The sequence below is a fragment of the Sorex araneus genome, chromosome 2 (genome assembly GCF_027595985.1).
Source record: "Sorex araneus isolate mSorAra2 chromosome 2, mSorAra2.pri, whole genome shotgun sequence".
Lineage (NCBI taxonomy): Eukaryota > Metazoa > Chordata > Mammalia > Eulipotyphla > Soricidae > Sorex > Sorex araneus.
This window is the reverse complement of record NC_073303.1, coordinates 263,598,832-263,620,590: the sequence shown is the minus strand read 5'-3', so window position 1 is coordinate 263,620,590 and position 21,759 is coordinate 263,598,832. Positions and strand designations below refer to the sequence as shown.

The window sequence follows — 21,759 nt, the reverse complement described above, 5'->3', positions numbered from 1 at the left end:
CAGCAGGGTGGCCTCTCCAGGGCATGGACTGGAACCACTAGGTGGTCCTGGTGGTCCTGGTTCTGGGCACATTGCTCTGTAGCTGATAGGAAGGAGGTCTCCCACATTAGAACACACTACTGCTAGTGACCAAACATCGGGGTGTGGTTGTCTGGGGGCCTGGGGGCATTTTCAGAGAGGACCACTAGCTCATGGGGGTGGAGGGGGGGTCTCATGGAGATTTCACCCTGGGGCTGCTGGGCCCTTGAGCTTTCCTGTTCTCTCGGTCCGGTGTGCCTCATCCTGGCTGGGTCTGATACTCTCATGGGCCTTGCAGACCTGCATGTGGGCATCACCAAGAGGCTGAAGACCATGGAGGTGGTGGAGGGCCAGGGTTGCAGCTTCGAGTGTGTCCTGTCCCATGAGAACACCAGTGACACGGCCGTCTGGACAGTTGGTGGGAAGACAGTGGGCAGCTCTGGCCGCTTCCGGGTCACACGCCAGGGCCGCAAATATACCCTGACGATCCGAGATGCAGAACCTGGCGATGCTGGAGAGGTGGTCTTCTCCCTGCGAGACCTCACCTCCAAAGCCTCCCTCATCATCAAAGGTAGGCGACACAGGCTTGAGGGAGGGGTGGTGAGCCTGGGGCCCCTGGTGTGGGGCCTAGAGGTGTGTTCCAGGGACCCAACAGAGGCTTATTTCAGGGAGCTGACAGGTGTGTTTCAGGGACCTGACAGGCGTGTTTCAGGGACCTGACAGGCATGTTTCAGGGACCTGACAGGTGTGTTTCAGGGACCTGACAGGCATGTTTCAGGGAGCTGACAGAGGCAGCTTTTTTAGCACCCACATAGGATAGTATTACTGGTCTCAGCTACATGATGAGTGCTATAACCTCCTCATTGTGCAGTGAAGTTTCTGAGCTTCTGTTCCCCACCCGAGTATCTGGGGCAAATGGTCGGCATCACCATGTCCACCAGGAGCTGCAGGACTTTGAGCCATTATGTTTCCCCCTCTCAGGCCCCTGCCTCATTGGGACAGTGGAGACTGAGGTTCCCTAGCTTGGGGGCTACAGGATCTGTGGTGGGTCAGGGTCATAAGGGCCTGCCCTACCCTCTCCCAAGACCTGGTGGGGGGCTGTGGCTGTCTCACGGGCAGTTGCATCTGCTTCCTTCAGAGAGACCGGCGGACGTTACAAAGCCCCTGGAGGATCAGCAGGCAGCACCAGGCGAGGATGTGATGCTGAGCTGTGAGCTGTCCCGGGCGGGTGCCCAGGTGCGCTGGCTGAGGGATGGGAAGGCCATTCGCAGGAGTCAGAAGTATGAGTTGCGCACCGAAGGCACGCAGGCGGTGCTGGTTATCCACGGTGCCTCCCTCCAGGATTCGGGGGAGTACACATGTGAGGCAGAGGCATCCAAGAGCACAGCCCGCCTCCGAGTGGAAGGTGACCCCCCTTTTCTTTCCTTGGGAGGGGGTGGCTGTGGGCCCCTGAAGGATCCGAGCGGCCTGACAGCTCCCTTCTCACCCCTTCCGCAGAGAAGGCAAACCGATTCACGGAGGAGCTGGCTGACCTGCAGCTTGAGGAGAAGGGCACAGCCACATTCCAGTGCAAAACAGAGCGGCCTGCGGCCGTGGTGGTCTGGCGCAAGGGCCTCATGGAGCTGCGCTCCTCAGCAAAGCACACGCTCAGCCAGGAGGGCTTGACCTTGAGGCTTACCATCAGGGCCCTGGAGAAGGTGGACAGTGACACCTATACTTGTGACATTGGCCAGGCTCGCTCCCAGGCCCGGCTTCTAGTGCAAGGTGAGGCCTGATGCAGGGCCCGGGCTTAAGGCTCTGTTGAAAGTGGGCTGGGGCGGGGTGGGGGTCTGGCTCTGGGCAAGCTATCTCAGTGTCCCCATCTCTAAGGGCACAGTCGGCTCCGAGGTCTTCAGCTGGACTCTGGGGGTGCCAGAGTTGCCCTCATGCTTTGGTGCCTTCGGTTACTCCTGGGTGCTGCATGTACCTGGGCCCCATGCCAGGGCCTGTGTGTTTGTTATAGATTCTGCTGCCCTGCCCAGTGGAAGGAGACCCATTACGAAGCCTCTTTTGCTCCTGACCCATGTTGGTGGGGTGGGGCCAGTTCCTCTGTGGGTGTGCGTGGCCTGTTGAGGAGGATAGCCTGATGGGACATGCCATCCCAGTGGATAGGGTGTGGGGGAACACCGTGGTTCATGACCATCTGCACGGCTGTCCAGTGTCTTGTATAGCGAAGCGTGGGGGTTGTCATTTGTCTCATGCTAAGTCAAAGATGCTTCACTCTTTAGGGGAAGGCCAGTTCAAGGTTAGGAGGCATTTTGACATCCCTAGGTAGCTGAGCCCGGTCCTCTGACCCCAGTCCCTGGGACCCAGAGCTGGTGTCCAGGGATTCAGCTGCAGGTCCTTCCTGGCTGGGGTCTCCCCCCAAGAAATGTCATGGCAAGGACAGCTCACACAGGTCCTTTTCTCTCCTTGTTGGTGACCTGGAGGAGTCTGTGAGCTCTGTGTGAGGTGGGTACTCTAGAAGCTTCTCTTCAGCAGCTGACTTGCTGAATCAAAAAGAGGGTTAAAACTCCATTCCACAGCCAAGCCTGCTGGGCAGTGTGACTGAGCCCCCCTAGTCCAGTGGGCCTGGGACCTCAGTTCCTCTTCTTACCGTGCAGCCCTGACACTTGTCTACACCCTCTGCTGTCTCACAGCTTTGCTCTGCAGTGTAGACCCACTTACCTCCATGGGTTCTGAGTGCTCTGCAGTGTAGACCCACTTACCTCCATGGGCTTTGAGGGCTCAAGTGGGCTCTGAGCCCTCAAAGCCACACCCAACAGAAAAACACCCCCGCCCACCAGTGTCAAACCACCACAGCGTCTCATTGTTCGTGATTCATCACGTGACCCACTGACAGGCTCACGGGCAGAGACAGGGCTCAGGGCAGGCCTTTCTCCGTCAGTCCCACTCTGGCCAGGGCTTTTGGGGCCCCTAAAGCAAGTGCTTTTTGTAGTTAAGCTCTGACAAGCTTTGTCAGTCTGAACCTTTCAGGGTCCTCTGTGAGTCCACCCAGGTTTGGTGCCTCTGCCCAGTGAGCCCTGACCACATGTCTGATCTCTAGGCCAGAAAGTACTCATCTCTGAGGACCTGGAGGATGCAGAGGTGCAGGAGGGCTCTTCGGCCGTCTTTAGCTGCCGCATCTCTCCTGCGGACTATGCACCTGTCCGCTGGTTCTTGGACAAGACGCCTCTTCACAGCAATGATCTCAATGAGCTAGAGGTTCGGCCAGGTGGCTACCATGTGCTAACGCTGAGGCAGCTGGCGCTCAAGGATTCTGGCACTGTCCACTTTGAGGCGGGTGACCAGCGAACCTCTGCCTCTCTGCGTGTCATAGGTGGGTTGTAGCCTCCCTCATTCCCTCACCACCCCCCGCCCTGGACAAGGGTGCAGCCTTACATAGGTGCCTGGCCATGAGCTAGACGTGGCCCTGACAGCTAGGGCCCTGGGTCTGGGGAGATGTGCTCGGCTCCAGGGGTGGATCTGAAGGCTGATTGCTAGACCTCTGACTGGCATGCATGGGCCCCTCTGCCATGCAGAGTGGTGCAGAGCCTGCCCTGCCCTTCCCGCCCAGCCCCTCTAGGGGGCACACTGAGATCTGGAGCAGCCCCAAGGCTCTCTGAGTAGCAGAAGAGCTGCCAAATACCCTGTGTTTCCCTGTCTGCAGAGAGGCCGAGTGTCTTCTCCCGGGAGCTCACAGATGTCACCGTTACGGAGGGCGAGGATCTAACCCTCAGCTGTGAGACCACCACTTTGGACAGCCCCTGCTGGACCAAGGATGGAAAGGCCCTGCGGCCCTCAGCCAGGTGCCAGCTGAGCCACGAGGGTGGCCGGGCCCAGCTGGTCATCAAGGCAGCCACCCTGCAGGATGGTGGTCGCTACAAGTGTGAGGTGGGGGGCGCCTGGAGCAGCTCCATCGTCAGGGTCCATGGTGAGTCCGGAGTGAGGTGGGGGGTGTGTGTCCATGCTCAGGGCACACAGGGCTCGCGTTTGAGCAGGACGCCCGGGTTTCCCCCATCAGTGCCACCTCTGGCCTCCAGGAGTTCAGCGTACCATTTGCTCCTGGCTCTGTCTCTGGGACAGAACTTGGTCTTCTCCCGACCCCTTTATTCACTCCCTATTGTTCTTGGTTGTGAGGTCTCTGTGTTCCCTCCTGGTCTGACCGAGTCCTTCCCTCACACTGGAACACCCCCACAGGAGGTATCAGCTGCAGTGCTCCCGTCACGGAGGCTGGGCTGGAGAGCAGGTTCTGAGGGGCTGGGTCCTCTCTTCTGGGTCCTCACACATCCCGCTGTGTGTCCCACGGACCTCACGTCACCTTTGTGACTCTAGACGTGGCCCCGCACTGGGTGGGGGCTACACACGCAGCACCCAGCATGTGTGTAGTGAGCTCTGGCTCCTTGTGGAGCTTTCACCAGGCTAGTCCCCAGAGCAGCAGCGAGTGGTGTGCCTGCACCCTGCAGTTTCTGCCCCCGCATCCCTGGGGCCCGGGGTGCTGAGGGCCCCGGGAGCTGAGCCGTACCTGTCCACAGCTCGGCCAGTGCAGTTCCGAGAGGGACTGAAGGACATGGCAGTGCTGGAGGGAGGTGCTGTGACACTGCGCTGTGTGCTGTCCTCTGTGGCTGCTCCCGTGGAGTGGCGGCGTGGCGAAGAGGTACTGCGGCCAGGGGGCAAGTACAGCCTACGGCAGGAGGGGCCCGTGCTGGAGCTGGTGGTTCGGAACCTGCGGCCGCAGGACAGTGGGCAGTATTCCTGCCGCTTTGGGGACCAAGTGACATTGGCCACTCTCACTGTGAATGGTAAGTGTCTGTCCTGCATGTGTCCACCGTCCACCCCTGCCCCTAGACTCTGTGCTTCGGCCTGGAAGCTCAGAGAGGACCATGTCCCTCTAATCTGGCTGCAGCCCAGGCCGCTGAGTTTGTCGGAAGACTGAGAAGCAAGGAGGCTGTGGAAGGGGACACAGCCTCACTGTGCTGTGAGCTGAGCAAGGCGGCCCCCGTGGAGTGGAAGAAGGGATCGGAGATCCTCAGGGCTGGGGACAGACTCAGTCTGAGGCAGGATGGAGCCATGTGTGAGCTGCAGATCCGAGACCTGGCCGTGGAGGATGCCGGGGAGTACTCATGCGTGTGTGGGCAGGAGCGGACCTCGGCCACGCTGACCGTCAGGGGTAAAGACCGTGAGAGGCCATGTGGACAGCTCTTTGTGCTTTTCCTTATCTCTCCCGGGACAGCCTTGTGAATCTGTCTGCCCCTCTGTGTCCAGTGTCCCACAGCCTCAGTTCTTTGCGCTCTTGCGGGAGGCTGTCTTTGGTGGGCTTCCTGTCCTGGGGTGCTTCAGGTGGGGAGGGGAGGACAGAGGCAACACACAGGGTTCTGTGTTCTGGGAGAGGGAGCAGGAAGAACTGGGGAGTGTCCCATGAGACCGGGTACTGGGAGGTGGATGGACCTACAGGACTGAGCCTCTGTCCAGCATACTGGTCCTGGGGTGGGCAAGATGAGGTCAGGTGGGGAAGAAAGCCTGGTCAGCTCCCCTGACCGGGCCAGGCTCTCAGGACCGGCGGTCACAAGCAGTCTGGGTGATGGGGTCAGGGCGGGGCTCTGCGTAAGTGAGGGAAGACTGACAGGGGCTGTGGTGGGGGAGCAGAGGCCCCGAGGGGCACTGGCAGGGGCTTCACACACCGTTTTCAGAAGTGTGCAGGTTCTAACATCAGGTGATGCACTAGGAGAAGGCTGGCTTCTAGTCCCTCCTGATGGGTGTCGTGGCCTCAGAGGAGTGAACATTGGTCCATGGTGTCGAGAGGTTTTACTCCCAGCCATACCTATGAGAGTCTAATTTCAGTGAGCAGGATGCAGCCCTAGGCCTGCGGATGTTACTGCATCAAGAAAGGCAGAGACCACAGAGGGGCCATGGGGAGTGAGAGGGGCTGGGTTTACAGAACCTCGTTGTTAGAATCAATGGTGCAGGGTAAATCAGATACCAGGAGAACATCCAACTGGTTACATCTAGCCAAGGGTCCTGGATCTGGTTCGGTGTGTCTGCCGTGTTGGGTTCTTGTTCAAGGTCCAAACCCTGCATCTCCTTATTGGCCTACCCCAGTGCCAGTTTCACCATGGCAAGAGGTCGTGGGTTCTGACTTATATTTACTCTAAATGTGAATGTCACATAATCCACTGTCCACGTCCTACACTTGTGTGTGTTTGGGCAGGAACAGACTTCAGCCACGCTGACCATCAGGGGTGATGACCATGAGAGGTCACGTGGAACAGTGATGTGTCTGCATCTCGTCCCGTGTCACTGCTTGTCCCTGTAACCTCTGTGGGAGTCTGTGTTTTCCTCCCCAGGTTTCTGCATTGTTTGGATTCTGTCTTCCTGTCCAGCTATTCACCTGGTTTTCTCATCTGGTCCTTTGTGTCTGCTTGTTGTCATTCATTTTCTTCCCTCACATTTACATTTCTGCACTCTTTCCTGTCGTTCATGGCTTTTTACTATGTGCGTGTCATGTCCTGGTCACTTCCTAGATTGTGACATTCTCTGACTTCTCTACCCCTCTCTAGCCCTGCCCGCCAAATTCACAAAGGGCTTGGGGAAGAAAGAGGCCACAGAAGGGGCCAAGGCCAGCCTGCGCTGTGAGCTGAGCAAGGCGGCCCCCGTGGAGTGGAAGAAGGGGCCTGAGACCCTCAGAGCTGGGGACAGACTCAGCATGAAGCAGGACGGGGCCGTGTGTGAGCTGCAGATCCGAGACCTGGTTGTGGAGGATGCTGGGGAGTACTCGTGTGTGTGTGGGCAGGAGCGGACCTCGGCCACGCTGACCATCAGGGGTAATGAGTGTGAGGGGGCCATGTGGAGCAGTGATGTGTCTGCATCTCGTCCTGTCTGACTCTGTCCCTGTATCTCTGGGAGTTGGTTTCCTCATCAGGTCCCTGCTCCCTCCCAGCTCCTGTCCTGTCCAGACCTTCACCTGGTTTTCACAGTTGGTCCTTTGTGTCTGTTTGTTGTCATTCATTTTCTTCCTTCTGTTTATGTTCCTTCATTCCTCCATGTCATTGCTTTTTACTATGTGTAGCTTCTGTGGGTGCTTGTGGTGGTCACAGGTTCCTGAATGACATTCTCAGCGACTTCTCAACCCCTCCCCAGCCCTGCCCGCCAAATTCACAAAGGGCTTGAGGAAGGAAGAGGCCACAGAAGGGGCCACGGCAAGCCTGCGCTGTGAGCTGAGCAAGGCGGCCCCCGTGGAGTGGAAGAAGGGGCCTGAGACCCTCAGAGCCGGGGACAGACTCAGCATGAAGCAGGACGGGGCCGTGTGTGAGCTGCAGATCCGAGACCTGGTTGTGGAGGATGCGGGGGAGTACTCGTGTGTGTGTGGGCAGGAGCGGACCTCGGCCACGCTGACCATCAGGGGTAATGAGTGTGAGGGGCCACGTGGAGCAGTGATGTGTCTGCATCTTATCCTGTCTGACTCTGTCCCTGTATCTCTGTGGGAGTCTGTGTTCTCACCAGGTTCCTGCTCCCTCCCAGCTCCATCCTGTCCAGACTTCCACCTGGTTTTCATGTCTGGTCTTTGGTGTCTCTATTCTATTCATTTTCTTTCTTTATTTTCTGTGGAATAAATTTATCCTTATCAATTCCCACAGATAAAACTGAAACAAAAGAACATATAATGCAAATCCCATAGCTCCTATTACATAGTATCAGAGATAGGGTTTAATTTGAAGTGTTATTTTAAGAAATTGTTTAGATACAGTTATACATATATTATAAATCACACTAGCTTATTGGGGCTTATTGCCTTCTCCTAATCCACTTCTCAGCAACTAGAAATTTGACCTCTTTAAGAAGTTATTTTTTTTCCTTTTAACGTTTTATTCCTTGTTGACTGCCAACCATTTAGTAAGTCCCTTGAATATTACAATTTTCAATAAACATTTATTAAGAAAAAATAGAAATTGTTTAGGCCCTAGTATAGTGGATAAGGCACTCTCCTTACACTGGAAACTGTCTTCATCCCTGCCAGCACATATTGTCCTCTGAGCCCTGCCGGAATCACACCTAAGGAAAGACCCAGGATTAAGCCCTGAACATAGCAAGTGTGACCCCAAGACCAAAGAAGAAAAAAGGCAAACAAAAAACCACTCTTTTAAAGTTTTTACAAAGAATATATTTAACATGATAATTATTTCTTGATCCTTTGAGTAGTACAAAGTATATCCTGAATTTTCATTGCTACCAACAATATGCTTATATTTGGTGGTTATTTACTTAAGAAGTGTATTTGAAGCAGTACAATTTATGTCTCTTTAGGAATTCTTGCATAAACTAATAGTAGACAACCTGACTACTTACTAGAAGGTCCCAGATGGTGTTGCTGAGGTAAAAGATAATAGGAAGTGTTCAACATTAACTTTTTTTAAAAAGTTAAGCAACTCAAGTTGAATGCATTGTTTTTAAAGTTTAGAGGACATTTTGAATATTAAGATTCTTGAATACCAATCTCAAAATTTTTGATTCATTAGTCCTGGAAATCATCCTATTTATTTTCTTCTGCTACATTTGCATTCCTTCATTCTTCCTTGACATGACTATACTATGTTTGTGGTTCCTGGGTCATGGTTCCCAGACTATGACATCTCAGTGACTTCTTGACCCCTCCCCAGCTCTGCCCGCCAAATTCACAAAGAAGTTGAGGAAGGAAGAGGCCACAGAAGGGGCCACGGCCAGCCTGCGCTGTGAGCTGAGCAAGGCGGCCCCCGTGGAGTGGAAGAAGGGGCCTGAGACCCTCAGAGCCGGGGACAGACTCAGCATGAAGCAGGACGGGGCCGTGTGTGAGCTGCAGATCCGAGACCTGGTTGTGGAGGACGCTGGGGAGTACTCGTGTGTGTGTGGGCAGGAGCGGACCTCGGCCACGCTGACCATCAGGGGTAAAGACCATGAAGGGCCCACGTGGACTACTGATGTTTGCATCTTGTCCTATGTCACTATTTGTCCCTGTATCTCTGTGGGTGTCTATGTTATTACCAGGTTCCGGTTCCCTCCCAGCTCTTGTTCTGTCTAGACTTTCACCTCGTTTCATCTGGTTCTTGGCATCTCTTTGTCCTCATTCATTTTCTTCTGTTATGCTTACATTCCTTCATTCTTCCTTGACATGACTTTACTATGTTTGTGGTTCCTGGGTCATGGTTCCCAGACTATGACATCTCAGTGACTTCTTGACTCCTCCCCAGCTCTGCCCGCCAAATTCACAAAGAGCTTGAGGAAGGAAGAGGCCACAGAAGGGGCCAAGGCCAGCCTGCGCTGTGAGCTGAGCAAGGCGGTCCCCGTGGAGTGGAAGAAGGGGCTTGAGACCCTCAGAGCCGGGGACAGACTCAGCATGAAGCAGGACGGGGCCGTGTGTGAGCTGCAGATCCGAGACCTGGTTGTGGAGGATGCGGGGGAGTACTTGTGTGTGTGTGGGCAGGAGCGGACCTCGGCCACGCTGACCGTCAGGGGTAATGAGTGTGAGGGGCCACATGGAGCAGTGATGTGTCTGCATCTCGTCCTGTCTGACTCTGTCCCTTTATCTCTGTGGGAGTCTGTGTTCTCACCAGGTTCCTGCTCCCTCCCAGCTCCATCCTGTCCAGACTTTCACCTGGTTTTCACGTCTGGTCCTTTGTGTCTGTTCATCATCACTCAATTTCTTCTGTTACACTTATGTTCAATCTTGCATGTCGTGGCTTCTACTATGTATGTGGTTTCTGTGGGTCCCCGTCCTGGTCACAGTTTCTAGACTGTGACATTCTCAGCGACTTCTCGACTCCTTCACAGCCCTGCCCGCCAAGTTTACAAAGGACTTGAAGAAGGAAGAGGCCACAGAAGGGGCCACGGCCAGCCTGCGCTGTGAGCTGAGCAAGGCGGCCCCCGTGGAGTGGAAGAAGGGGCCTGAGACCCTCAGAGCTGGGGACAGACTCAGCATGAAGCAGGACAGGGCCGTGTGTGAGCTGCAGATCCGAGACCTGGTTGTGGAGGATGCCGGGGAGTACTCGTGTGTGTGTGGGCAGGAGCGGACCTCGGCCACGCTGACCGTCAGGGGTAAAGACCACCGGGGACCTGTGAATGACCTCTGCACTGCTCTTTGTGGCCCCCCGTATCCCTGTCACTGTTGTGTCCAGACTGTGTTCGTTGGATCTGTCCCATCAGACACTTGTGGAACAGCAGCTCTGCCTCTCAGGTCTCAGGGAACTGTGGGTGTTGTCAGGGTCAGGGAGTGTTGTGAGTCCCTGGCTCGTGTTGTGTCCTTGAGTGCAGGGGCTGTTGAGCTCAGAGACAGATGTGCAGCTCGGGAGGCTACAGGGCCCACCTTCTGTGTCTGGTGACAGTGGGTCTTGGAGGTCTGGAGCTCTGCAGGGCTGTGTAGCGTACCACATGCTCTCTGGAGGGGATCCGAGTCATATCTTCTGTCTTCAGGCCTGGACCTAGGTCCTGATGCATGTGTCTACACCTGTTCTCTTCTTGCACACAGACAGCTGCTCCTGTGCCCTCTGGTGTCTGTGTGTTTTATCCTGATGTCCTGCCTCCAGGGCCACAGTCCTGTGACCTTAGTGCCTGTATCGCTACTGGGAGGATCCATGCTGAAAAGTTCTCATTGGGGTCCTGGGGTCAGGACTGCTATATTTAGGATTGGAGGGACACAGTGAAGCCCCAAACAGCCCACGCTCTTGTGCTTCCCAGAGGCAGTATATGTTCACCCCACCTCCATGCCTCCATTAGTGAGCTCAGTGCCAAGTTCCCTACTCAGTTGGGGTGGGCTGTGACCGGTTACTCTTAGGCACAGCCCAAATGGCATCATGCACCTCCAGTGAGATGGCATCATGCACCTCCAGTGAGCCCTGGAATGCTTGTCGGGAAAGAAACTAAACCATGAGAAGATGGTTTCAGTGTCCCACAGAGACCCAGCATACGCACAGATTGTTTGATCTGCATTCGGAGAGTTTGGGTCATTCCTGGCAGTGCTCTGGGTTTCTGATTCTGTGCTCAGGAGTGACCCTGGGAGGTACTCAGGTGCTGGGGATTGAACCAGGATTGGCCAAAGCAGCCATATAACAAGGCAGGTGCCTCACGTCCTACTCTATACCTTCAGCCCCAGTTGTTAGGTTGTTATGGCTCAGGCCACGTCATCTTTGTCTCCATGATTTGTCTCACGGCACCCAGTGGGGAGCTGTTTCCTCAGCTGGACAGAATTAGCTCATCTCTGGGCTTCACTAAGATGCCATAGGCTCACTGCTCCCTGTTACAGAGGGGCACAGAAATTCTGGAAAGCACTTGATCTAGGTTGCCGAGCTCTGAGCTGGAAGAGGTGGGCTTGACCTTTGTTTCCAGAGAGTCTGCGCCAGGCCCAGTAGCAAAGGACAGACATGTGATGGGTGTAGCTGCTGCCCAGCCTCGTGGACGTTAGCTGACGACCCACAGTCTATGGCTCGGTCAGCCTCTTCCCAGAGTCTCAGCCTTCCTGCTTTGGATTGAACTGAGTTGAGATCTGATTACAGATGCTCCAAAGGATTGATGGCTACTGTCTACCTGGCCCTTTTCAGCCCAGCTTATTCATTCACCCAAGATCTGAGGACTGAAGAAGCCATACAGGGCATCTCAAATCCCTGTCACACGTAGTCCCTGTAACTCTCCATGGGGTCTGTGTTTCCTGCTCTATCCCGGATCCTGGCTCCATGTCCAGGCCTTGTTCTTGCTGTCACATAGTCCTTTGTGTCTTCTTTCTGGGTTATTTTTCACCTTAGTGTCTAGTGTTCCTTCATTCCTCCACGTCATGGCTTTTTACTATGTGTATCTTCTGTGGGTCCTCCTGGTAGTCACAGGTTCCTGAATGACATTCTCAGCGACTTCTCAACCCCTCCCCAGCCCTGCCCGCCAAATTCACAAAGGGCTTGAGGAAGAAAGAGGCCATAGAAGGGGCCACGGCCAGCCTGCGCTGTGAGTTGAGCAAGGCAGCCCCCGTGGAGTGGAAGAAGGGGCCTGAGACCCTCAGAGCTGGGGACAGACTCAGCATGAAGCAGGACGGGGCCGTGTGTGAGCTGCAGATCCGAGACCTGGTTGTGGAGGACGCTGGGGAGTACTCTTGTGTTTGTGGGCAGGAGCGGACCTCGGCCACGCTGACCATCAGGGATAATGAGTGTGAGGGGCCACGTGGAACAGTGATGTGTCTGCATCTCGTCCTGTCTGACTCTGTCCCTGTATCTCTGTGGGAGTCTGTGTTCTCACCAGGTTCCTGCTCCCTCCCAGCTCCATCCTATCCAGACTTTCACCTGATTTTCAGTTGGTCCTTTGTGTCTGTTTGTTGTCATTCATTTTCTTCCTTCTGTTTATGTTCCTTCATTCCTCCATGTCATTGCTTTTTACTATGTGTAGCTTCTGTGGGTGCTCGTGGTGGTCACAGGTTCCTGAATGACATTCTCAGCGACTTCTCAACCCCTCCCCAGCCCTGCCTGCCAAGTTTACGAAGGACTTGAAGAAGGAAGAGGCCACAGAAGGGGCCACGGCCAGCCTGCGCTGTGAGCTGAGCAAGGCGGCTCCCGTGGAGTGGAAGAAGGGGCCTGAGACCCTCAGAGCCGGGGACAGACTCAGCATGAAGCAGGACGGGGCCGTGTGTGAGCTGCAGATCCGAGACCTGGTTGTGGAGGACGCTGGGGAGTACTCGTGTGTGTGTGGGCAGGAGCGGACCTCGGCCACACTGACCATCAGGGGTAATGAGTGTGAGGAGCCACGTGGAACAGTGATGTGTCTGCATCTCGTCCTGTCTGACTCTGTCCCTGTATCTCTGTGGGAGTCTGTGTTCTCACCAGGTTCCTGCTCCCTCCCAGCTCCATCCTGTCCAGACTTTCACCTGGTTTTCACGTCTGGTCCTTTGTGTCTGTTCATCATCACTCAATTTCTTCTGTTACACTTATGTTCAATCCTGCATGTCATGGCTTCTACTATGTATGTGGTTTCTGTGCGTCCCTGTCCTGGTTACAGTTCCGAGACTGTGACATTCTCAGCGACTTCTCGACCCCTCTCCAGCCCTGCCTGCCAAGTTTACGAAGGACTTGAAGAAGGAAGAGGCCACAGAAGGGGCCACGGCCAGCCTGCGCTGTGAGCTGAGCAAGGCGGCCCCCGTGGAGTGGAAGAAGGGGCCTGAGACCCTCAGAGCCGGGGACAGACTCAGCATGAAGCAGGACGGGGCCGTGTGTGAGCTGCAGATCCGAGACCTGGTTGTGGAGGACGCTGGGGAGTACTCGTGTGTGTGTGGGCAGGAACGGACCTCGGCCACGCTGACCATCAGGGGTAATGAGTGTGAGGAGCCACGTGGAGCAGTGATGTGTCTGCATCTCGTCCTGTCTGACTCTGTCCCGGTATCTCTGTGGGAGTCTGTGTTCTCACCAGGTTCCTGCTCCCTCCCAGCTCCATCCTGTCCAGACTTTCACCTGGTTTTCACGTCTGGTCCTTTGTGTCTGTTCATCATCACTCAATTTCTTCTGTTACACTTATGTTCAATCCTGCATGTCATGGCTTCTACTATGTATGTGGTTTCTGTGCGTCCCTGTCCTGGTTACAGTTCCGAGACTGTGACATTCTCAGCGACTTCTCGACCCCTCTCCAGCCCTGCCTGCCAAGTTTACGAAGGACTTGAAGAAGGAAGAGGCCACAGAAGGGGCCACGGCCAGCCTGCGCTGTGAGCTGAGCAAGGCGGCCCCCGTGGAGTGGAAGAAGGGGCCTGAGACCCTCAGAGCCGGGGACAGACTCAGCATGAAGCAGGACGGGGCCGTGTGTGAGCTGCAGATCCGAGACCTGGTTGTGGAAGACGCTGGGGAGTACTCGTGTATGTGTGGGCAGGAGCGGACCTCGGCCACGCTGACCGTCAGGGGTAACAAGCTTGGGCTTTGTGAACTTCTGTGTGCCTGTCCCTCCCTGACTGTCTGTGTCCACACTGGTCAGTTTGGTCTGAGGCCGGGTAGTCCTTGTAGTTTGTGTGCAGGGTTCCGGCCTGCTCTCCTGTGTGATGGCCTTGTGACAGGGTCAGCCTCCATCTAGATATCCTCTCCTGTCTTTGTCCACCTTCTCTGTCATGTCCTCTGAGCCTGATATGTGGCATCCTCTGGCCTCCTGTGTTGGCAGCCTTCTTGGACCTGGTCACCGTGACATTGATCTGGTCAAATCTTCAGTGCTCTCCCAACTTCCCCCCGCCCTCTGCTTCCCCTCACGCTGCCTGCTGCCTGCTGCCTGGAGACGTTTCCTGAGCTGTGTGTTCTGCAGAGACCAGGCTGCTGGGATGCAGCCGTCCTGTGGGTGTCCAGAACTGAGTGGGAGCTCTGTGCTGACCCTGCACTCTCCCCACAGCAGCGCCCCAGGTGGGGTTCCGGGAGCCGCTGCAGAGCCTGCAGGTTGAGGAGGGCGCACCTGCCTGCCTGCGCTGTGAGCTCTGGGGGCCTGGCACCGCCGTGGTCTGGAGCAAGGCCGGCCTGGAGCTGCGAGCTGATGGGCGTCGGGAGTTGCGGAGACAAGGGCCCGTGGCAGAGCTGGTGCTGCGGGAGGCGCGCAGGGAAGACGCAGGGGAATACACGTGCACCTGTGACTCCCAGGCCACCAGTGCCACCCTCACGGTCACGGGTGAGCCCACCATGGCCCTGGGGGCTGCAGTCTCCCCAGCCCCCTGGGAGGGGACACAGTTCCTGTGGACCACAGCAGTCTGCCCGGGCTCTGTCCCCTCCTGTGCCCCATCCCACAATTGTCCTCCCTCGTCGTCCACAGAGCTGCCCCGGGTGTGCGCCTGTGCACCTCACGCCCACCCTCTCTTTCTCCTGTAGCTGCGCCCGTGAGGTTTGTCCAGGAGCTGCAGGCCCAGGAGGTGGGCAAGGGATCCACGGCACGCTTGCGTTGCGAGCTGAGCCAGGCGGGCACCACTGTGGAGTGGCGCAAGGGTTCCCTGCAGCTCTTCCCCTGTGCCAAGTACCAGATGGTTCAGGAGGGCCTGGCAGCAGAGCTCCTGATTCGTGATGTGGAGCAGGAGGATGCCGGCCTGTACACCTGTGACACGGGTCACACGCAGAGCACAGCTGCCCTCTCTGTCCAGGGTGAGCCGCCTGCCAGCCCCTGCCCTTCACGGCCCTCTCAGCTTGGTGAGTATGTGATGCCCTTTCCCATCTGCCCTAAGCTCTCCTCCTGGCCCCTCTAGTCCCCAGGCCCAAGTTCAAGTCAGAACTGCAGAGCGCAGAGCAGGTGGCCGGGGGTGTGGCTCGACTTCACTGCCAGCTGAGTGATGTGGAGCCCGGAGCCCCTGTGCAGTGGCTCAAGGAGGGCGTGGAGCTTCACGGGGGCACCAAGTACGAGATACGGCGCCAGGGGGCCATGTGTGAGCTGCTGGTCCACGGGCTGGATGCCGCGGACACGGGCGAGTATGCCTGCGTGGTGGGCAGCCAGAAAAGCCTGGCCTCCATCAAGGTTAAAGGTGAGCCTTCCTGCCACCCCACCCCTCCTCACCCCCAGTGACCACATGTGTCCCTGCTGCACCCTGTGTCAGAGATACAGAGATTCCAGAACTGCTGGAGATGCAGGGTAAGGCCTCTAGGGTTACTGGCCAGAGGGGCCACCAGCCCTGCCCTGCCCTAGGTGGAGAGTGCCAGGAATCCCACTGTTCCCCTCCTCTCCAGAGAGAGTCCTGGCCTTAGGAGCTCATTGCTGGGGTGGGCCGTGTCTGGAGCGAATAAGGGGCTGAATGCCTCCTGGGCACACAGGCACAGGTTTCTGAAGACTCCCTGGAGGAGGGGCGGGATGTGGCTAGGGTGGGAACAGAGCACCCTGTCCCTCATCGCAGAGCCTGAGGTCACCATTGTGCGGGGGCTGGTGGATGCGGAGGTGCAGGCGGACGGGGATGCTGAATTCACCTGTGAGGTGTCGTGCGCCGAGGCTGGGGCTGTGGAGTGGCGCCTGCAGGGCCTGCCGCTGCAGAACAACGACGTGACAGAGATATCTGTGCGAGGGGGCTGCACCCACACGCTGCGGCTGAAGGGCGTGACGCCCGAGGATGCGGGCACCATCTCCTTCCACCTGGGTCCGCACACGTCCTCCGCTCAGCTCACCGTCCGAGGTAGTTCTGTGCTCACCTGTTGCGGGCCAGGGTGTGTGTGGGTACAGAGACCGACCCAAGCTCTGACCTTCAGGGTGGGAACTGGCACAGAGTGGACCCGAGAAGAGGGAAGTTTGTTGTGAGCTGAGACCAAGACCACTAGCACCTGTAGCTTTGCCGAGTCTAAGCTTAGACTGATCTACTGTCTTCTCTTTCTGGGGGGTAGCCCAGCCCAAACTAGGTCCTGCCCACCATCTCCGGGTCAGCATCCTGATCTTAGGCTCAGTGGGGAGTGGTTGGGGGGGATGCAAAAAAAATGGCCCTTGTGCTTGATGCCAGGAGTCCTGGCAGAGGTATCCTTCCCGAGGGGAAGCACGGGATTAATACCACCCCTCTCCTGTGTCCAGTTACCGAGGTGACCATCCTGGAGCCCCTGAAGGACCTGCAGCTCAGTGAGGGTCAGGATGCCCACTTCCAGTGCCGGCTGTCCCGGGCCTTGGGCCAGGAAGCCCACTGGGCTCTGGGGGGCGTGCCCCTGCAGGCCAACGAGATGAACGACATCTCAGTGGAACAGGGAGTGCTTCACAAGCTCACCCTACACAAGGTGTGCTGGCTGCCTGGGGGTAGGGGGGGGCTGCCCACAGGGCCGGGAGGCCAGCCTCACCTCCCTTCTCTCCTGCAGGTGACCCCCGAGGATGCGGGCATTGTCAGTTTCCAGGTGGGCTCCTGTAGTTGCGAGGCGCAGCTGAAGATCACAGGTAGGTGCCCTTCGCCTGGCGCCTTGCTCAGTGCCTGTGTCCCCAGATCTGCTGGGGGAGGCAGCCCCCAACCTGCCTTTGTCAGCGAGTGTCATTCTCTAGCCACTGGGTATTGTCTGTGCCTAGAGAGCCCCCTGGAGGGCTGGTGAAGAAAGGCTGAGGCGTTCTGGTGTGGGGGTCACCGTGTGGGGTCCGTGCTGTCCGTGGGAGGAAGCTGGGGAGCCCCTGAGATGGATGCAGGGCCTTCCAGAATCGCCTTCCACACAGCTACTCACTGATACCCCAGGCACTCACGCACCCCGGCGGGCTCACGTGCCCAGGGCACAGCTCTCCCCTGACATTTGGACACTCTGGGCCATGGTGTGATGTGGCCCAGGGAAGCGGAGAGGTTATCAGAGACCTTCAGCTTGGCTGTACCTTGTCCTCAGTGCTCCCTGCACACCCTCCATTGATGATCTACTTCAGATTTTTAAACTAGCCCCAACCACTGAAGTGTCTGTCCACCCACAGATCCATTCACATCTTTCTGTCATCTGTATTCTTATCCATCTGTTGTCTTTTCATCTGTATCAGTCATCAACCACCACTGAAAATCCATTCATCTGTCCATCCGTGCATTTACCCACTCACCATCCATCAGTACGTTCATGCATGCACCTTTCATTGATCTCATCTGTCTGTCCAACTGTCACTTGTGTGTTCATTCACCCATCATCCAGCCTTTCATCCATGTGTCCACCGCCCCTGCAGCCCATCCTTCATGCATGCCTCAGCTGCTCTTCCATATGTGTTATCTGTGTACCAGGTACCTCAAAGAGGGGCAGATATAGCTGTGCCCTTAGGGATTTTGAGTCCCCTCTACCCCCATATGCAAGAGGAATTGGACATGGAGTACCCTGCATAAGGTCAGGGACTTGGACTGTGGGGTTGGAAAAACTCCAGAGTGAGTGCCACACTCAGGAGACAATGATGGAAGAGAAAGCTTCATGGGTGTCCAGGGAGGACCTTGCATTCACCAGGCTTCAGGTCCTGTTGTCTTGGGTTCTTTTGACTGCATGTCCCAGCCAGGGAAAATCCTGGATGGATGTCTGCTCTCAGGGAGAGAGCCCGTGGGTGTGGCTGCTCAGGAACAGGTGTTTAGTGGGCAGCCTGTAGGCAAAGGTGGGACCCTTAGGAGAGCAGGTGAGGGTGGGTGGATGGAGTGGCGGTGGGCCGACCCACTAGGGGCATTGGCTGGGGAAGTTCCAGCCAGAATAGACAGGAATGCTGTGCCTGGTGTGATTCCGTGTCGAGGCTCACATCATGTCCCTCGTGCCCTCATCCTATGGACTGGAGTTGGCTATTTTGGGAGGTGCAATGACGGTATCTGACCTTCGCCAACTGTGGGCGTGAGTCCTCTTTCATGGTGGGCTGCAGGCTTTCACTTTGAGGTGCGGGAGAGGTGAGTGAGGGTGGTTTGTGCCCAGAGCAGGCAGGCAGTGAGGTGCAGCAGTTAGGAGTAATGTGGCATTAATGCTCTGAATCTAAGGGCCAGGGTCCTTGGGCACTTCTAGGCAAACCCTCTGGGGATTGGAGAAGCATCTGTCTCCACACTTCAGTGAAATTAATGATGTATGTGTGTGTGCATGTGTGCGTGTGTGTGTGCGTGCGCAGAACTGAGCTGGTTCTGCGAGGGTGTGTGTGTGAGGGGTTGATCTGGTTCTGGGGTTGAGTATCTATAGAGATGATCTGGTCCTGGGGTGGTGGGTATGTGAGGAGCTGAGCTGGTTCTGTGTGTGTGTCTGTGCGCGCGCAGGTCTGAGCTGGTTCTTGGGTGGGGTTTGTGTGTGTGAGGGGATCATCTGGCTCTGGGGGTATTATGTAGGGCTAAACTGGTTCTGGGGTGGGGTGTGTGTTGTGTGTGTGCAGGGCTGAGCTGGTTCTGGGGTGGGATGTGTGTGTGAGGGGTTGATCTGGTTCTAGAGTGTGGGTATGTGTGCAGGGTTAATGAGGTGTGTGTGGTTCTGGGGTGGTGTGTGTGTGTGTATGTGTGTGTGTGTACAGGGCTGAGGACTGAGCTGGTTCTGTGTTTGTGTGTGTGTGCAGGGCTGAGCTGGTTTTGTGTGTTTGTGTGTGTGTATGGGCAGGGCTGAGCTGGTTCTCTCTGTATGTCTGTGCAGGGCTGAGCTGGTTCTGTGTGTGTGTGTGTGTGTGTGTGTGTGTGTGTGCAGGGCTGAGCTGGTTCTGTGTGTGTGTATGAGTGTGTGCAGGGCTGAGCTACTTCTGTGTGTGTGTGTGTGTGTGTGTATGTCTGTGCAGGCCTGAGCTGCTTCTGTGTGTGTGTGTGTGTGTGCAGGGCTGAACTGGTCCTGTGTGTGTGTGTGTGTGTATGTGTGTGCAGGGCTGAGCTGGTTCTCTTTGTATGTCTGTGCAGGGCTGAGCTGGTTCTGTGTATGTGTGTGTGTGTGTGTGTGTGTGTGTGTGTGTGTGTGTGTGTGCAGGGCTGAGCTGGTTCTGTGTGTGTGTGTGTGTGCAGGGCTGAACTGGTTCTGTGTGTGTATGTATGTGTGTGCAGGGCTGAGCTGGTTCTGTGTGTGTGTGTGTGTGTGTGTGTGTGTGTGTGTGCAGGGCTGAGCTGCTTCTGTGTGTGTGTGTGTGTGTGCAGGGCTGAGCTGCTTCTGTGTGTGTGTGTGTGTGCAGGGCTGAACTGGTTCTGTGTGTGTATGTATGTATGTGTGTGCAGGGCTGAGCTGGTTCTGTGTGTGTGTGTGTGTGTGTGTGTGTGCAGGGCTGAACTGGTTCTGTGTGTGTATGTATGTATGTGTGTGCAGGGCTGAGCTGGTTCTGTGTGTGTGTGTGTGTGTGTGTGCAGGGCTGAGCTGCTTCTGTGTGTGTGTGTGTGTGTGTGCAGGGCTGAGCTGCTTCTGTGTGTGTGTGTGTGTGTGTGCAGGGCTGAACTGGTTCTGTGTGTGTATGTATGTATGTGTGTGCAGGGCTGAGCTGGTTCTGTGTGTGTGTGTGTGTGTGTGTGCAGGGCTGAGCTGGTTCTGTGTGTGTGTGTATGTATGTGTGTGCAGGGCTGAGCTGCTTCTGTGTGTGTGTGTGTGTGTGTGTGTGTGTGTGCAGGGCTGAGCTGGTTCTGTGTGTGTGTATGTATGTGTGTGCAGGGCTGAGCTGGTTCTAGGGTGGGGTGTGTGTGTGAGGGATTGGCCTGGTTCTGGGGGCGGGTATGTGTGCAGGGTTAAGCTGGTTCTGGGGTGGGCGTGTGAGGGGCTGAACTGGTTCTGGGGTTGGTTGTCTGAGGGACTGAGTTGGCTCTACATGGCCGTGCAGTAGAAGTCATGCAAGGAAGGTGGTCCATACCTCTGTCCATCTCCGCCCCACAGTCTCCATTGGGGTGGGCCTGGGGGTGCCGTAGCCCAGTTCCCAGCCTGCCCTCCTTTTGCCCTCTTGTGCAGAGGCTGCACTGTGCCTGGTACGTGGCTTGCAGAACGTGGACGTCTTTGCGGGGGAGGTGGCCACATTTTCCTGTGAGGTGTCCCGTGCAGGTGGGCCAGAGGCCCGCTGGTGGCTGGATGGGACCCTGCTGCAGGACGGCCCCCAGAGTGCCATCTCTGTGTGTGATGGGACCGTCCACTCCCTCACGCTCTCGGGCTTGGGGGTGTCCGACTCAGGCACCGTCACCTACTGCGCAGGGCCCCTGGTCTCCTCGGCCAAGTTGCTGGTCAAAGGTATCGGCTGCTGGCCCCGCCCTGTGCTGGCGTCCTTGTCGCTGCTGCTGTCCCTGCATGCTTCTTGCTCGCTCAGGGCTGGAGGGGGAGAGGCAGAGTCAGGAACCAGCATTAGGCCACCTCCTGGAATTGCTCGCCATGGTTGTGGGGGCGTGGTAGGCAGGGGGCTCATGAGACTGAGGTTCCCTGTACACATCGGCTGGAAGGCTGGTGGCTGCTCCCTGTCGTACTCTGAGGCCGCTTCTGTGGGCGCACATCCCAAGGACAGTGTAGAGTGCGAGCCTGGTCCCCCCTCTCGGCTGGAATGACTGCCCATGCCTTTTGCCCTTCTGGGGAGGGCATCAGAGAGGACAGCGAACCCTAGGGACCCCTTGACCCGCACTTGGAAGGGGTGTATCGAATACCTGGGAGTAGTTTGACGTTCTAGCAAAACAGATGTGTTCCTCAGTTTGAGGAGAACCACTCCCGTGTCCCCCGCCACCGCAAGGTTGACGCAGTATCTGAAGGAGGAACAACTGGGCATGGATGGAGTCATGGGATGGACCCAGTTGAGTCTGTGGACCTGAGCAGAGCGAGAGAGCTTTGAGCGTAGAGTGTTGTGACTGCCAGAGGGCGTGGGGGCTCAGGGGCTGGAGGGTCAAGAGGGGCAGTGGACCGGGGTGGGCATAGGTGCGAGGCTTCTGGGGACTCCAGCCAGCTGCGGTGCTTGCTTGGTGCTGGAGTGCTGGTGCTGTTGGAGGGAGGGTGGGGGGCCCGGCTGCACCGCCTGGCTGACGGCTGCCTGGCATGTTGGCTGACAGATCCCGTGGTGGAGGTGGTCAGTGCCATGCAGGACCTGGCGGTGGAGGAGGGTAGCCCAGCCGAGCTCCTCTGCCAGTACTCACGGCCCGTGCAGGCCAAGTGGACGATGAACGAGCAGGAAGTATGCGCCGACGGGCACCGAGTCGTCATAGAGCAGGACTGGACGGTGGCCAGGCTGTCCTTCAGGCCAGCCTTGCCCCGCGACAGCGGCATCTATTCTTGTGAGGCCGCAGGCACCCGCGTGGTGGCCCTGCTGCGTGTGCAAGGTGAGGCCACGGTGAGGCCACGGGTGGGCCTCGGCCTGGAGTGGCCACTGGCTGGCAGCCAGCATGAGGGACTGTCCAGTGGGGTGGCCGCTGACTCCACC

The 21,759-nt window shown here is 56.9% G+C and overlaps 1 protein-coding gene across 1 annotated transcript in view; it reads left to right on the top strand.

Annotated features, from left to right (window-relative positions):
• OBSCN (obscurin, cytoskeletal calmodulin and titin-interacting RhoGEF) overlaps positions 1–21,759 on the top strand; it is a 113,751-nt gene that overhangs the window by 57,863 nt on the left and 34,129 nt on the right. Inside the window, exons 35-56 of the mRNA XM_055127324.1 lie at positions 317–589; positions 1,157–1,423; positions 1,516–1,782; positions 3,104–3,376; positions 3,707–3,970; positions 4,572–4,838; positions 4,943–5,206; positions 6,594–6,857; positions 7,174–7,437; positions 8,691–8,954; positions 9,258–9,521; positions 9,838–10,101; positions 11,923–12,195; positions 12,501–12,764; positions 13,081–13,344; positions 13,661–13,924; positions 14,401–14,667; positions 14,865–15,131; positions 15,233–15,505; positions 15,872–16,144; positions 16,531–16,727; positions 16,806–16,881. Coding sequence (XP_054983299.1) covers positions 317–589; positions 1,157–1,423; positions 1,516–1,782; positions 3,104–3,376; positions 3,707–3,970; positions 4,572–4,838; positions 4,943–5,206; positions 6,594–6,857; positions 7,174–7,437; positions 8,691–8,954; positions 9,258–9,521; positions 9,838–10,101; positions 11,923–12,195; positions 12,501–12,764; positions 13,081–13,344; positions 13,661–13,924; positions 14,401–14,667; positions 14,865–15,131; positions 15,233–15,505; positions 15,872–16,144; positions 16,531–16,727; positions 16,806–16,881 — 5,613 coding nt within the window. The remainder of the gene's footprint in view (positions 1–316; positions 590–1,156; positions 1,424–1,515; positions 1,783–3,103; positions 3,377–3,706; positions 3,971–4,571; positions 4,839–4,942; positions 5,207–6,593; positions 6,858–7,173; positions 7,438–8,690; positions 8,955–9,257; positions 9,522–9,837; positions 10,102–11,922; positions 12,196–12,500; positions 12,765–13,080; positions 13,345–13,660; positions 13,925–14,400; positions 14,668–14,864; positions 15,132–15,232; positions 15,506–15,871; positions 16,145–16,530; positions 16,728–16,805; positions 16,882–21,759) is intronic.